This window comes from Gymnoscopelus microlampas (assembly GCF_963454915.1).
Source record: "Gymnoscopelus microlampas genome assembly, chromosome: 21".
NCBI lineage: Eukaryota > Metazoa > Chordata > Actinopteri > Myctophiformes > Myctophidae > Gymnoscopelus > Gymnoscopelus microlampas.
In genome coordinates this window covers 15866809-15883829 of record NC_139958.1, presented here as the reverse complement: position 1 = coordinate 15883829, position 17021 = coordinate 15866809, and the positions used below count along the sequence as shown (strand labels likewise).

The following is a 17021-nucleotide window of genomic DNA, read 5'->3' as shown; positions in this document are numbered from 1 at the left end:
CGCTAGAGGGCGGTGCAGGACAAGCCAAACTCCAGAACAACGTGTGGGCTGGGGGGGGGGGGGGGTAAGGAAACTAATTTCACGCACCCACTATTATTTTATTGCCTTTTTTGTCTCCTTTCTTGATTTTTTTTTGAGGAATTTCTCAAACTAGGTGGTTGTTTCAAGTTATCATCAGGAAAACAGACACTGTCAAGTGGCATCTAACCTCCTGTCACTCTGACAGTGCTCAGATCCGGTCTAGAGCCCGCCTACTGTGTCCGCGCGCGCGCGCGCGCGCGCACGCACGCACACGCACACGCACACGCACACGCACACACACACACACACACACACACACACACACACACACACACACACACACACACACACGCATGCAGGCAGGCATGCTCACACGCACGCACTCACTCACACGCACACACTTGCGTGCGTGCGCATATACGTATGCATGCAGGCACGCACACACACACACGCACACGCAACCTTTCCGCATCCGGTCTACACCGGATCTTCAAACTGCCAATCGGAATTGATTCCCAGCCTGGCATTCTGCTGGCAAACCGCTGTGTGGAGAGAGGAAGTCAGTCACAGTAGAGCTGCTGTCACACAACGTCAAGAGGATTATTAGCTCTAGGAGGGAGTTAACAATAGAGCCACTGCCATCTGTTTGGAAACATTTTTGACAGTAGTTTCCCTAGTTATTGATCGGGCAGATCATCTGATCAACGCTGGCGAGGCTTTACTTATAATAAACACACCACAAAGGACTGTGTGTGTTTGTGAATCCACTCCACCACCACCACCGCCACCACCACTCCTCCACCACCCCTGCCTCCACCACCACGACAGAACAGGCAGACAGGGGGAGAAGGAGACTATTGTTCACGGCTAGCTGGCTGGGCTACTAGCACTGTTTCTTGTTTGGACCTGTGGTGGGTCCACAGCCTAATATATGGAATGGCTACGAATTTCGAGCCCATATATGGACTGTCAGAAGACGAGGTAATTATGTTTAAAATGCCACCATTATCATTTTGTGCCGAGCACGATAACTTGGAGATAAAACATACCAGGTAGTATGTTGTTGTTGGTTAGCTAGCAAGAGCTCGAGCGACGATATTAACGTTAAAGGGCTTAATATCGTCGTTCGAGCCTTATTCGATATAAAAAAGTACAGCTGACAACAGTGTCGACGCCGCGTCTTTTCACGTGAAAATATGTCATTTTTGCAGTGGTGGAAAGTAACTAAGTACATTTACTCAAGTACTGTACTTGAGTACAATTTTCATTACTTTTACTCTTCTACTGCATCTCAGCGGCAAATATTGTACTTTTTACTCCGCTACAATTATTTGATAACTTTATTAGTTACTAGTTACCTTGTAGATTTTGATTATTATTGCAAAACATGCATTAACCACTTCAGCCCTATGCATACTACTGTATACTGTACTGATATTTGAAAATAGCCGATCTACAAGGCAAGCTCACAATGCGAAAGCATTTTTATGCATTTGGCAACTTGTGATAGGGAAATTCTGCAAAATGAGTACTTTTACTTTCAGTACTTAAGTATATTTTAATGCGAATACCTTTTTACTTTTACTCAAGTACATTTTGAATACTGGACTTTTACTTGTAACAGAGTATTTCTACATTGTGGTATATTGGTACTTTCACTTAAGTGCAAAATGTGAGTACATTCTTCCACCACTGCATCAGTTGTAAAGTGTTAAACGAAAACGAGCCTGCAGTGTTAGCTATGGATCCCAGCTCTGCTAGACATGCTTCTCATGGAGGACGTCAGCTGTCAGGATAGCTGCTTGTTCCGTGTTTCCTAAAGCTTTTTCTCTAGCTGATTCTAGTGAGAATCATTCTGATGTCAAGGTTTTTTTAAATGTTAAATTATAGTGAGAATCCTTCTGATGTCAAGGTTTTTAAAAAGGTTAAATTCTAGTGAGAATCCTTCTGATGTCAAGGTTTTTAAAAAGGTTAAATTCTAGTGAGAACCCTTCTCATGTCAAGGTTTTTTAAAAGGTTAAATTCTAGTGAGAATCCTTCTGATGTCAAGGTTTTTTAAAAGGTTAAATTCTAGTAATCCTTCTGATGTCAAGGTTTTTTTAAAGGTTAAATTCTAGTAATCCTTCTGATGTCAAGGGTTTTAACCTTATACATTCATTAAGAATCCAATAATGTGATCTTTAACATTATATTCCAGCCCTTCCAAGCAAGGGGTTTTAACATCACATTCCAAATAGAATCCTGACCTTCTGATGTAAAGGTTTTTTATTACGTCACATTCCAGTCCTTCTTATGTTGAACTTTACATTCCATTTCCAGCAAGAAAGAATCCCTCTGAATCTGAAGTAACGGGTTTCATCCGAGTAAGAATTATTCTCTTAAGTAATGTTTAAGTAACGTTACATGATTATTCCAGGTAGAATTATTCTAAAGTAACGTTTTTTTAACGTTACATTCCAGTAATCATGCTGATCTATGTAATTCATTATGTTTCACACACCACCATAAGATGCAAGAATAGCATAAATGTAAAACATTATTATTTTTTATTAAGCCCTAATCATCATTACTGTTCGAGGATGTCTGCTATGTGCCTTAGTGAGGGCTAATGAGGACAGTGATGTTTTTGTGTGATGGCATGGATGGATGAAATATCTTTATATATTCTTCCTGTGTTCTTACTGGAAATGGGGGGGCGTGCCACTGCCTGCATGCCTACAGCAATGGACAAAGGAGTCTGCATAGACTAGACTAGAGGATTAACACTATATGCTTCAGCCAACTCATTATACCATAAATGACCAGGTGTTTTAAAATAGTGTTTTTAGTTGAACCGCAAAATATAGGCTTGTATAGCCGTCATACTGCTATCTAAGCTAAGCACATCATTATTTTTACATTACTGTAGTGGATTGAAGTCTATTTAAATCACTGTGATTGTTATTGCTTTTGCTAAATGCCAAATTAATTGAAAATCATAATGATGTAAAATCACATATGTACTGTTACTGTAAGTAGCCTAATCAATTCAGGTGAAATATCCAAGCCAGTATTCATGTTGTTATTGCTGTCGGGAGTAGGCTAAGTTACATTGACTCATTTGACTACCACCTTTTTGACCTGACCCCTGTCTGTCATTATGGAAGTTAGAGCTAAAGACCATAGCTACATTCCACACATACTATAACAGCAAAAGGGGCGTCGGGAAGGGTTTCTCAAGGGTTCACATTAAAATCCTTAGTGTTAATTTACCTTTACACTCTCACAGTTACAAAATTAACACTGAGGATTTTACCGTGTTGTTAGACGCCTAGATCCTCTGTGTAATCACTGTGTTACGGGCATATAACCTCTTACAACCCAATTATAGGCCCACTATCCATAATACCATAATCTTACTGTGAATGTGATGTAAACAATCAGCATTGTTACATCCCTCTGAACAAGGCTACCACGACCTTAAATAACAGCTGACTGTCTGTTCAACTCCCTCGCCCTTTCCCTAGCAGCACTTACAATAATTAAGTCTGGGACAGAATATGTTGTCAGCTATTACTTGGTGTAAACATTACCTAGCCTATCTTCTGGGGTAGCGTAGTACCATTGATTTTGTTTTGGCCTGCAGCCCTGCACTCCAATTTGCAGCGTAGTAGAAAACTGTGTGAGTGCAGTGTGAGGCAGGTCAAAGAATTCTCTAGGTCAACCCTAATACATTTCCTAATACAGAATGTCTATAATCATATTCCCAATCCCAAAGACATATTGCTACAGAGAGTAATTTACAGTTGTTAGGTATGAAACAGTCATCATTATGTATGAAATACTTAACCTAATCACCTGTTACTGGACCTAACAGGTGATTATTTTCAGAATTTGACTGATATAGCTTAGGCTATCCTTTTATTGTATTATCTTTTCAGCTAGGTCTGAATATTGTTACCATACAGAAACCCTTAGTGAAAGGCTAGATGGTTTCTTTCAAAGGTACTGTAAGTGTGAGATGTTTAACTCCAGGTTTATTGATTTATTTATAAAACCCCGGCAAGTCTCACACGTTGGAAGTAACTTTGGGAACTAGGAAATCATTTCTTGATGAATTTCATTAAATGTCTCCGATCTGTCGCTTTCTTTTACAGCATGATACAAGGGTGCTACGGGTTAAAGTCATCGCAGGAATTGACCTGGCGAAGAAAGACATCATCGGAGCGAGGTGAGCAATGAGGATTGGTCACAGTAGAGCCTGATTTATAATTAGTTGATGTGAGCTTGTGCCGATGTACAAGCTCACAATGTGTCGCTGTGTGACACGTTGTAAGCTTGTAGATTGGCTATTTTCGGCGTGCAATATCCGTATGCAACTAAGTATAAGTCAGACTTCATTCCTTCCTAGCTTCTTCGTAGTTCCACTGACACCCACATTGTCATTATATAAGTCCCATGTAGGCGTTCTTTCGGAGCACCAGGTTTGGACACAGCTCAGTTCAGGGATATTGTGTTCACGTTCTCTATGGGAACACTTTCTTCAGCCAGCAATATTTCTTGAAACGGTACATATGTTCTGATCAATGTTACGCCACGACCCCTGCATCAATATCCAAACACTTTACCTTATTTTGTTCTTACATAGCATTTGATAAGATAAGTTAATAAATGTAATTGGTCTCAGAGGAGATATTCGGTCATTACAGCTGCCAAGTATTAGAATGGATGCAGTATATTAGAGTAACATTATGTATAATGTGAATAGAGTCATCAGTATGCATGTTCGTTCTCTATAAAACCTCAATAGCCTTAAACTATTATATTACCCAACTTTATATAATTAGATATCATGTATGAATCATTCATTTGATCTTGCAAGAGAGTGCGTTTTCTCAGCACCAACAACAGAGACAGAGATACGTCTGTGCAGTGTGCACCTGGTAACAGGCACATGCTTTTTATTCATCATAATTATTTGTATTTTATTTAGTTTTTCACTAATTCGGCTGAACACTGACTGGATTGACCGGAAATGTGTTCCTATTTTTGGCCGAATAATTTTGGTGGACAAACTTTTGGTGCATACCTAGTGGACTGCATGATACAATTAAACAATTAGCATCCTATCATGCTCTGTGGCATGTATAAAAATGCTGAGCAGGCCCAGTTGACCTCGATTTTGGATCAAAATGGCAAGAGAAAAAGATCTGAGTGACTATGAAAGACGATTCATTATTGGGGCTTGATGGCAGGAGCTTCAGTCACAAAGTCTGCTGAACGGCCTACTGTTACTATAGGAACAGTGACTAAAGTGAAATCTACGTTTTGATCGATCTGATCTATCACTCAATAGAGTTGGAAATTGTGGTCTAAAGCGCACATTCAATTACTGTGATGCCGCTATACATAGTGTGATATAGGACAAAACAGAAGAGGATAGAACATTTCGCTGCTGGTACCTGTAAGTGTGAGTGACAAAAAAAATCCTTGATCTTAAACTCTTTCTCAGGTGAGTGAAAATGTCAATGTAGGACATGATCAGACTGTGTCAGCAAGAATAGTCCGTTGACAACTACAAAGAGAAGGATGTTGTAGTAGGGTTGCAGAGCACAAACCCCTCATTACAAAGGCAAATGCACATTTGCGAGTTAAGTGGTGTAAAAACACCATCGTGGGGCGCCACGACGGGACGCGCGCGGGGGAGAAACCGCGCGACAGGACGTGCATTAACCCCAAGTTTGCAACTACTTTCGCCTGCGCCCTTCACCGGGTATGGTCTAGTGGTAATAAAAAAGGCATTCTGTGTAGTTGTCTTTCTCTTGCCATAGGCTAATGACCAGTCTGTGATGAAGTATAACTCAGTGTTCTCGCAAGTTTGTGTGCTGTTGCATAATATCTCTTGGTAGAGTTGTACTTTAAGTCTATATTTGTTGTTTTTTGCACGGTCACGCAACATGACTCACGTCCTGTGAATTAATTACTTACCTTGTCTGGACTCACAAGGGTAGAAAAACACTGAATAGCACACCACTGAGTAGTTTAGTTATCATTCTGTTTAAATTATTCTGTGAGAAAAGCAAAATACTGCAACGATCCTTTCTATTATATTTGGTCTATTAGGATGATAATTGAAGTCAGGTCTTTCTTAGCGTATAAGCTGGTCACAAGATTTTGAGTGAGAGTTAAACAAATTTTGGATTTTTATTATTATTATTATTATTTTTATTATTTTTATTTTTTACTTTTATGACTTTTATTCACGTATCTTCTATAAAACATTCAGACTTACCATGAGGGATTTTCTTCCTGTAATGGCCTGCTCAGGAAATGCTTCAGAACAGACTCTTACTTCAGATTGCACATTAACAACATCATTATTTAATGTTATCCTTAAGCAGTAGCCTCAGAACCTGTGTTAGAAGATTACATGTGTGATAAGAATAATGAGACAACACACACAGAGCTGGCCATGTACATTCAGAGAATGTAGAGAGTATATCCCTGGGGCTCACCAGTGGGTGAATGTTTAGTGTGTTGACCATACAGTATGGCCTTATGGCGGTTTGATTCCAGCAGGAGCCCTGTGTTGCATGTCATTCCCCTCTACCCTCAGCTTCCTGTCATTCTACACTATCTACAAGAATAATTAACCACCCTCTAGACTTATGAAACTGGACCTATACTTGGACCACTTTTTTCCGTCTAAACACCAAATCTCTTTGCAAAAAATAGCCGATCTACAATCTCTTGTGAGCTTTTTGGCTAATGTTCTCCCCAGAATATGGATGCTGGGGTTCAAGTGGTTAATCCCACCCCCCTTCCCCCTCCCCCCTAGTTAAACATATCCTAGTACAACTGCAACGACCTCTAGTCCCCTTCAGACAATTACACACTAACAATGCATTCAGAGGTTGACTGTGTCTGAGTTGTGAAAGCGCTCAGAGAGTCAGAGAATGAGTGCTGGACATTTTGAGAACTGCGAGTGCTACTCCATGTTCAGCAGGCAAGCACAGGAACAGCCTGTTGTCATTCTGGTAGGCCAACTTACACCAGCTCTGGAGAAAACTTTGATGTCATGGAGAAACACAGAATGAGGTCTCATGTTGTGCATATTAGATAACTACGCTTATCATTCTATGGGACCTATTTAAATGCTCTATGGTGCAAGGTGGTGCAAGGTCTAAAGCGTGTTTAGTCGTCAGTAATAATAATCAGTAATGCCTATATAATAACTAAGTGGGTAAAGTAAAATATCAGAACAGCTTGCAGAGTCAGTTAAGTCCGGAAAATCTGATCACTTTACTGCAATGCAGCCTTTAAAACCAGGAAAGGGCTTACAATTGAACTCAGGGTAGCAGAGATACAGTAGGGGCATTGTTTTTGTTTAGTCACAATTAATCACAGCCAGACATAAACACACAATTAGGGGCAACATCATGGATCCTGGAGTGGTTATTTTGCAATAAAGGTAGCAGCAATGTCATTTGGCTCTATCTCTGTGGGAATTTCTCTTGAATTCCCCCTCTTCTCTGTGTTGTTTTTCTACCTGTGTCTTGGCTGTATCCTTGAATTGAGTGAGTGTTCTACTACCAAAGAACCTGAAGCTGAAGTGAGGAGATGGATAAAAGGAAAGAAAAAAGATAAGATAATAATCTAGACAGAACATTCAGGAGGTGCTCTGAAGTAACAGATAAGGGACAGTAAATGTTACAGTAGCTGGCAAGTAGGACAGCTTAAGTTCAAGTACTGTTCAATAGGAAGGAACTAAGACTATATTGCAATTGTGTTAAGTCAAGCAAATTGTATGTCCTCAGCTTCATGCAGGTTCCTATTGAATTGCAATGAATATAATGGGGGGGGGGTCTACCTTCCCCACACAAATGTGAGAGCAGACAAAGTGCAATTGTGTGAAATATGTGGATTTTCTAATCTCAGGACATGGGAACGCCAACCTGACATTGAACCTAGAGCTGCCTTTGGGGACTGAAAGCAGCAGAGGAATTGGTCAGGCTAATGAATAGAACAGCTCAGCCGCTATCAAAAACTCACTAGGGATTTCTGCCCTGTCAGCACCTTCAAATAAACTACTGTGTTATTTTTAAATAGCCCAGTCACAGACACTCTGCTTACTGTTTGTTCTGCTCAACTCAAAAACGTTTTGCAGCTACTATTCTTAGCACATTATTTTGTCAATATGACATTGTAGCCATCCCTAACAATAATCTAATACAAGCATTTTTTTTTCTGCAGGGATATCCATTGCTAGCTCAGATTTCAGGTCTGGGAACCAGTAGGATTTTTGTCATGGTGATAAAGCTTAACCTAACAATACAAGCTCTGGCACCTGTGGTTGTTTTATTTAGATAAGGTTTTGTAGCTGAGTAACTAATTAGATGGGATCCTGTCTCCTTCCAACACTGTCATGATGTTAAGTGTCTTTCCGACCATAAGATTTGATCACAAAAAGTATGTTTACCTGTTTGATGGACTATTCTTATTTTATGAAGTGAGTGTAAAGCATCAATGATATTGTTTGGTGCAGATTTATGTTTTTTGTATTGTATGTGTAACGTGTAAAGAAATGTGTCAGACTCAATGTACAGTTTTAACATTTGTTGCTTTGTTTTGTTTGCAGTGATCCTTATGTCAAACTCTCCCTCTATGTTGCGGATGAAAACCTTGCCTTAGTCCAAACGAAAACTATTAAAAAGGTAAGACCCAAGATAAACAATAGCTGTTACTCATGGATATATGTATGATAATTCCAGAACTTTCCTGTGTCTATGTATCAAGTTTGTTTTCCTGTCAAAAGAAATGTCATGTTTTTCATGGATAGCGTCTATAGTGGATAGAGTGGTGCAAATATACGGAGTCTCGATTCAAAACAATATGGCTAGTAAACTGTCTGGGGGTGTGGCCCAGTTAACGTTTGGTGTGTTCTGGTGCTTGATTTGCACTGTGCCATAGAGTACTACCCATACTGATAATCTCCTTCAGAGTCTTTACTCTTCATTTCTGGCACTGGTCTTTAAACCTAAGCCCTATATACTTTGTTGTATGACACGATAGAGCAGGCTGTCAAGAAGTCCCTGCCAAAGTGTGTGCACTTGCTGGCCATCCATGTTGCTTTGTCCTCCTCCTTTCTAGAGCATGTTGTCAGTAAGCTTAGTCTAAGACTTCAGTCACCCCTTTCATACTCCCTCCAGATTGGTTGAAATCCCACAGCACCACCTTCCAGCTTTAACATCTGCTTTCCCATACGCTACCATGATGCTACTGTGTTACGCTACAGTGTGAGCAAATTTATTTTTTATTTCACTTCGACTGATTGCCCATTACAAAGATGTTTATCTGAGTAATAGGTAATAAACAACCAGCTTAATTGCTAGATACATTTCCAAGCCATGTTAAAGTCATTTACCTGATCATGGCAGAACTGATTGTTACTCCCTATGTGGCTCGCCAAAGCTACTCAACAGCAATAGTGGCAGTGGGAGGAGTGAATTCCATAATTACATACTCGTCTGTTTGATTATTGTGTTTTTGGTGGTGGTGATTATTATAATTCTTTGACGGATGAAGGGTCTTTGTAAAGCAGAAAGCTGGAACATGAGCCGTAGGTTAGGGCTACACAGTAGCCTATGTGTCACGACAAATTGTTTTGCTTTTCGTTGTACGAGGAAGTATAGGGCTTAAGTCAATACTAAACATCATTATCCTTATTTATAGGGAGACTCTTCTTAAGGCCTTTGCACACAGGGTGCGATTAGTCAATCAGTTTTTACCGCATGCGAAAAAACGCACAAATCGAACTGGGTTCGATTGGAAAAAAAAAACGCATCGCCGCACGGGGTGTGCATGAGGTCATTGAGAACCATGTGTTCATTTAAAAAATGTTATTTTCCGTTTTTTCTGTGCGTTTTTACTCTAGGTGTTTGTCCTCTGATGTCTAGGGGGTGTGTGTGTGGGGGGATGTTCACACCAGGGGGAGCCGTTTCTTCATGTTCACATTAGAGAGAATGAGAGATACAGTATGGAGATATGTATATACAGTATATATATATATACACACCACAGAAAGAATTTGGATGGAGGCATTTTAAACTGAGCACTGCAGTAGATAATTACACAGTAATGCCATCATTATGCAACACTTGTTATTGCAAGTGAGATGGGCATGATTCTGTCTCTGCAACTAGCTTCTTATATATTGGTACATTTCTCCTTTCCTAGTGGTTTGCATCAGCTACTTGCCAGCCAATCCTCTGCTGGAGCCAGGCAGCCCAGGCCTCCATGCAGGCAGACATATGCTACCAGTGGCTATGCCTGTCTTTTAGGATATAAATAGCTGACAGTGCACTGCTATGTGGAGCAGAAGAGGAAGGAAGGCTCATCTATGTATGAGCTCCATCTATGTGTCTTTTAAATGGGCCACCCCTGCCAGCATCTTTGTTGTTAAAGATAAGAGTGTGCCCAGTGGCAATATGCACTGGACAGTGGATACAAATGCTATTGTCGAGCGTGTCATAGACTGTTATTGGGAGACGGACATTCTAAATTATACTACTGTATATTATACAACAAATAATGTTGTAATTTTGACTAACATTGTTTTATATTTGGTCTGCTTTTTTGTAACTTGATCAAGACAAAAATCTTTTTGTGTTATTTTCTTTTTTTTGGGGGGGGGGGGGGGGGGGCATTGGGTTCAATGGGGGGAAAGCTATTTTAACAGAGATGTTATTTTATTGCTGCTGTAAAACGTCTTGTGTTTATTAATCAGAGAGACATGTGAAATTGAAGCTTCATTGGCATTCTGGTGTTTGCCTCGTTTCAATAATAGAAAGCATTTTAATGAGAACTGTCACATAGTTCTCAGACTAATAAAATGTCAAATGAAGGCTGTGCATATTTGAGATTATATAAGTGGAAATCCTTATGGTTGATTATTTACCTGGGCCGATGCAATCACTGAGTCATTACACTAAAGGTCTTTACACACCAGAGGCGTTATTTCATACGATTCATTTGTCCGAAATGTTTTCTTTGGAACACGGTTGATTTTTCACTGCATAAACCTATGAATGAGGGAGGCATCAACCATATCAATATCGCCAGTGATTTTCTTATTGTTTGTTCCTCACGGCCCCCGATGTGTAAAGACATTTAGGAGGATGAATTCAGATTTATACTTTCTGTTGTGTGAGACTCGAAAATAGCCGATCTGCAAACTCACAATATGTGCGACATGTTTTAAGCTTGTAGACCAGCTATTTTCGGTGTGACACCGGCGTGCAACAAAGGATAAATCAAGCCAGAGAGAATTACAAGACCAAGCCTAATTTCAGACTGTGGATGTCCCATTTCCTTGTTTTCTTTTCATCTCTTCATCATTCTTTTCCCCTTTCTTGAAAACTGCTAATGATAGGATCTTGTATGACAAATAATTTCACCCACTTCTTTACACCTGTAAACCTGTGATGTGACAATAAAGTCGAAGTTGTCCATAGGCATAATTGCAAGATAAAATGATTAACAGTGTTCATATTTTATCCTCTTTTAGACCCTGAATCCCAAGTGGAATGAAGAGTTCTATTTCAGGGTGAGTTGTCAACATGCCCCCTTCATCACAGTAAAGAATGTCGTCAATATCTGTGAATAACAGCCCTTTTATTTTTGCACAATATGTAACAATTTTACATAACAACCAATAGCTTATAACAGCCTGGCTTTTAACTTTTGGGAGGTATCAGGAACTTTGAAATCTTTTTTTTTTTGCCAAGTTTGGGCAAGTTCTTAATGCTGTTAAATTTAAACATGTCATAAATTAGTTCCATCTCTCCTGCAACTGTAATCAAACCCTTATCGTTGTATTATAGTTTACAGCTGCTTCCTGTTGGTTATGTATAGAAGAATTATTCGTGTTTGTGTGGTGTTTAACATTATAGGACAAGATTGACAATGATCTACAGTAGATATGGAATAGATATAGTACTCTGTTTAGACAGATGTGAAATATTGTTACTTACAGGCAAGTAGTTATTTACTTACACACGTGTGTGTGTGTGTGTGTGTGTGTGTGTGTGTGTGTGTGTGTGTGTGTGTGTGTGTGTGTGTGTGTGTGTGTGTGTGTGTGTGTGTGTGTGTGTGTGTGTGTGTGTGTGTGTGTGTGTGTGTGTGTGTGTGTGTGTGTGTGTGTGTGTGTGTGTTGTTGGCTTAATACTCCACTTGATCACTGCTCTAACATTATTACTACCTGCAGGTGTCCCCCCAGAATCACAGACTGCTCTTTGAGGTGTTTGATGAAAACAGATTGGTAAGATTCACACTTAATACCTTTTCTGTCTATTCCTTATGCTATTATATATGGCCTCAGTTTTATTCAGATTTTTTCTCTCTAGTTGATTGATTTAATTCCAAAATCTTTAGTCATTCAAGTTGCATATTTGGTATGAAGCATTCTACTTTACTGATAATAGGTGTATTGTGAGCTTGTAGATCTGCCATTTTCGCAGGATGTTCTTGGGTTCAAGTGGTTAAAAACTCCAGTGAAAATAAAAAACAGCTGCTCAGTTTCCAGTGCAGGTCTGTTGATGTGAATGGGAGCATATGCTCTCTTTAGCTGCCTGTAGATGGCGCATGTACACAGTAGAGCCAGCCGCCTACTGGCCAAAATGTGGGGAACGATCTGACTTTTAGTTTTAATCAACGTTAAAAAAAAGTTATGATAGTTGAAAGCATGAAAGCTAGCCTATTGAATGTCCCAACCCATGACTTACATTTGTGCAAAGTTTGGAGGCAATTGCACTACTGGTGTGCCGTGAGGAGGCGAACAGATAAACACCGGATGCCTTGCAGATTCTAATAGTAAAATAAGATAAGAAGATAATGGGTGTGTTAGATTTAGGTGTGTCAATTTGCATTGACAATGCTGTTGACTACTGTCTTTGATTTATTGGTTGAATACTTCATTAACACGATTATTAACTGTACAGGTAGTACAGTCAAAGAGTATGCCAAAAGGATAACACAAAAAGCCCCCAGGGGCTTGTTTCCATTGTGGTCCATTGTCTATACTTGCACATTGGCACACCCATGGCTCTCACGGTATTCATTTTATATTAGCTGCAGCTGCCTTGCTTACTAGCCTTCCATATTTTCAATCTGCTGTAGTTTTTTAACCTGAACTGAAAAACAAACTACAAAGTATGCGGACACAACGCAAGATCGATTTCACAAGTCATCGCGTTCTGGAATGTGTCACCTAAAAATCATAGCGCAAATGTACGTTGCAACAAGGGTTTCTATATCAGGCAACAGCAGAATGACACTGTCTTCTTGGATTTGTGCTCCATCTTTCATGCTGGCTGTAGTTTCAAATATAACTTTAGTGAGTTTATTACATCCAGCGGGGCATAAGAGTGAACGTTCAGTATCGGGCCAGGCAGCTGGGCCAGGCATTGTCGTATGCATTTGTGTACTTGTGTAGGGTATGTTTCAGGCTTAAGTCACATTATTCAGGCCGTGCAGCAACTCGGTGTGCATGGCACATTAGCATCTTAAGGTTAGGTGAATAATGTTCATCAGATAGGATAATGTCTATTATCGGGTTCTGGAGAGCTTTGTAGGTCAGAGGATGCATAGAATTAAAAAAAAGATTATGTCCTTGTACGGCCTCACATTTATGGCATCCCAATTTCATTTATTTGGAAGTGTTTTCTTGTGTGCCCTCTGACACGTTCCCTGATTTGATCCCTTAGGGCTGGTCTGGCAATGGAATACAATGTTTTTCAGTCAGGGCTCAGATGTTGGAAGTGGAATGTTGCACTGTGGTTCTATCAGACATTTTCACCATCATGGAAACTAGAGCTCTCCACTTGTGACTGTAATTCAATACCCACTGCCTTCAAATTGTTTGACAAATTTGCTGTAATTCTAGTCTATAGGACTTCTCATATACGGCAAAGAGCACTGCTTTCCTCGTGGTGTTACTTTAGGCTGTCACTAGACCTCCCAGTTGCCATGACGACGAGATAAGACCACTGAATAATGTCAAATGTCATGGCTACGAGTAGACCTGGCGGCTAATATATTATCTCTCTGTTGAGGTGGTTTCTTCACCATGGCTAATAGTGGTGTTTAAAAAGAGGAAAGTTTAAGTGAAAGTTAATTTGTTGACATATCTTAAGATATTATTCTACCGAGGAAGTAGAATCTCTCCCTGGAGATGATTATAGGATAATGGATAAGAGCTTGTGGTGTAATTATGTTTGTTCTCATACCTAATCTGTAACCTCTGGGACTCGATGTTCAGTTTGATGTTTGATCTAAGTAGACAGTGGAATCAGTCCGACAGAGACTTGGTGTTCTTGGCCAAATAAAGCACATTCTGTTGGAGTTTCGCTGGTTCAATAATACTGCTACTGAGGCTGGAACAACGGAGACTGTTGAGAGATTCAAGCTGGGAATGTGTGTTAAAGTTTTCCTCTTCTACTTTTCCTGAACTTACGGTATATGAGGAGAAAGGTTATTTGCAATCAACTCACATTTTTGTTGAACTGTAATTTATACTGTTCCAAGTCGCATAAGGTGAAAGTAAAGTATTGTTTAGAGACCTGCTGGCTTTTAGCACTGTACTTAGCTTTAGTTTACCTCTTGGCATCTTCTCACTGTTGCAGACAGTAGAAGCAGAGCACAGACTCCCTCAGGCCTGGTTCTGTCCTTATAAAGCAGACAACACTTGATGAGTGTTAAAACGGCTGTGCGCTGGTGGTGCCATTGTTTTCCTATGGACAAAGCGGTGACGCCCAACCTAGTGGTGACACTTCTTTGGGCGGCGCTTACTGCTTGTATTGTCCATATTTGTGTTGCTCTCAAAGTACACACTTTTTTACCTTTGATCCCATGTGCCGTTATTTGTAAGCATGTCTGATTGGACAGAAGGGCAGACTTGAACTTCACTTTTGTCGTCTGCCCTCGTTTGAGTTTACCTGCTCGCTATGGTGATGATGGTACAATTTGGATCTGTGATAGAAGGTAGGATGGAACAGGACACTCGAACCCAAAACAAAACTATGGGAAGATGCAGACAACTAAAAAGAATGAGATCATAGTAATAACCGAGTTTTCAGACATTGTTTAACATTGGTTCAGGTTGTAATGCTTTAATAAAATATGGTGGCACGATGGAGTGTGCGATGACTTCTCATACTTTTTGCATACTTCATTTTAGGAGGTGGGTGTGTGTCTTTCTGCAGGGGCATGCCAAAGCACCCCTCCATTTCAACAAAACATGTACATGCTTCATTTGAATCAAAAGGGATCTGAAGGGAAGATTTAAACACTGCAGAGGTTGACATTATGTGAACACTTGTAAGAAGTAAAGGTTCCCGAGCCATGTGGCCCATAGGTCAGGAGTCCATCTCCCGTTTCCATAGCATGAGACAGCTTGATGTACGAGTACACCCCCTGGTAGTATGTCGCAGGGAAATGATTGAACAACACACAGTCAGGTTTCCTGTCAGAACAACAGGACAATATTTAGATAGCTGCTTGTCTCTTCATCAAGCCAGCAATACTCAGACCACTTACATTGCATTTATGTACATTCCCAAGGCTTCCAAATATTGGTGTACACGCACGCACGCACGCACGCACGCACGCACGCACAACCTGTTGTCCTCTTGCATTTGACAGAAGGGATGATTGAAATATTGGCTAGGCAAAGTACTACAGTATGACAGTTGTGCTGGCTTAGAATATAAATCATTACACAATGGCTACTCTGGATATGTGTCACTTAGCCTAAAAGCCTACAATAAATGCATAAAAAGTAAGAATGGATGTGGGATACACTAAAATATGTATTGTACGTACAGACATGGATCCCAACCGCTATTCCAGATCCCACAGCTTCTGGCAAACAGGACAGCTTAAATTTGGGAAAAGTGAGAAAATCCGTTTTGTCAGTATGATCAAAGCCCATGTGCAAATTAAGATCGATTGACCAACTCACTAAGGAGAAGACTGATGTAGAGAACGGCCACATAACTGTGTAAATGTCCCGTCCACCGATTTGTTCTTCTTACAGTATGTTACTGTAGCATGCTGTGCTACTGTGGGTTCTTGCTTACACAATTAATGAGACCGTTTTGTAATTAAAGCCAAGTCTACAGTATATAGCCCACCCTTGCTGGGTCTGCTACTTGCCATGCTTTTAAATTTAAGTCCTTTGTAACTTTGTACCCTTGAGCCAGCTCTCTCTCCTCTCGTTGTGTGTCTTGCCCTGAACCCAGGTTGAGCAAACTTGATTTGGAAAACTTAAAAATCGTCTTCCTCACTCCCTGCATATGTCAATGTACTTATTGATGTGATTGGTCACTACCCACTGAGGAGAAAAGATTATGACAGAATGAGAGACAATTTTCTTCATTTTATAGTAGTATATTATATATTTAGAAGTTAGAATAAAGTTATAATATTTAGTTACATTATAACTATAAACATCATACTTTGAGTCTGGACCTATGTGTCTGTGGCCGTGGTCTGTTTCTCTGCTTCCTAATGCTCATCTCTATGTTGATCTGTTTTCCACTATTCAGACCATTCTTTATAGCCCTCCCTTTTTCCCCCTTTTTATTCTGTCATGCACCATAAGATGTTGAATTGTACTTAGTACTGCTTGATTTTGGCACAGATAGGCTGACACACTGAGGCTTGGACCATAGGTCTTAGAAGCCATGAAGGCCAGAACAAGGAAACCACTATGGGGACTTTATGCCTCTCAAAGGCCACTTTATCTGAGGAGCTTTGTCCGTTCTCTCTGTGCACAGGCATAGAGTTCACCCTTCAACCATAGCCTCAGGAAAACAAGAGTATTACATGCAACCATGTAACCTATAAACTACATTTATTCATTAGCAGCTTGAATTCTGAAAGGTTGTAGAAAGGCTTTGCTATAAAGCAGAATTAAATCAGCTCTCGTGTATTTAATTGTTTGCTGTGTAAACGTAATCTGA

General features: G+C 40.1%; 1 protein-coding gene across 2 annotated transcripts in view; it reads left to right on the top strand.

Annotated features, from left to right (window-relative positions):
* The first annotated feature begins 572 nt into the window (after positions 1–572).
* The window catches only part of nedd4l (NEDD4 like E3 ubiquitin protein ligase), a 62206-nt gene continuing 45757 nt past the window's right edge, over positions 573–17021 (top strand). For both annotated transcript variants that reach the window (XM_084047907.1, XM_084047906.1), the window contains exons 1-5: positions 573–1002; positions 4158–4231; positions 8639–8714; positions 11567–11605; positions 12266–12319. In XM_084047907.1, coding sequence (XP_083904033.1) covers positions 958–1002; positions 4158–4231; positions 8639–8714; positions 11567–11605; positions 12266–12319 — 288 coding nt within the window. In that variant the 5' untranslated portion in view covers positions 573–957. The remainder of the gene's footprint in view (positions 1003–4157; positions 4232–8638; positions 8715–11566; positions 11606–12265; positions 12320–17021) is intronic.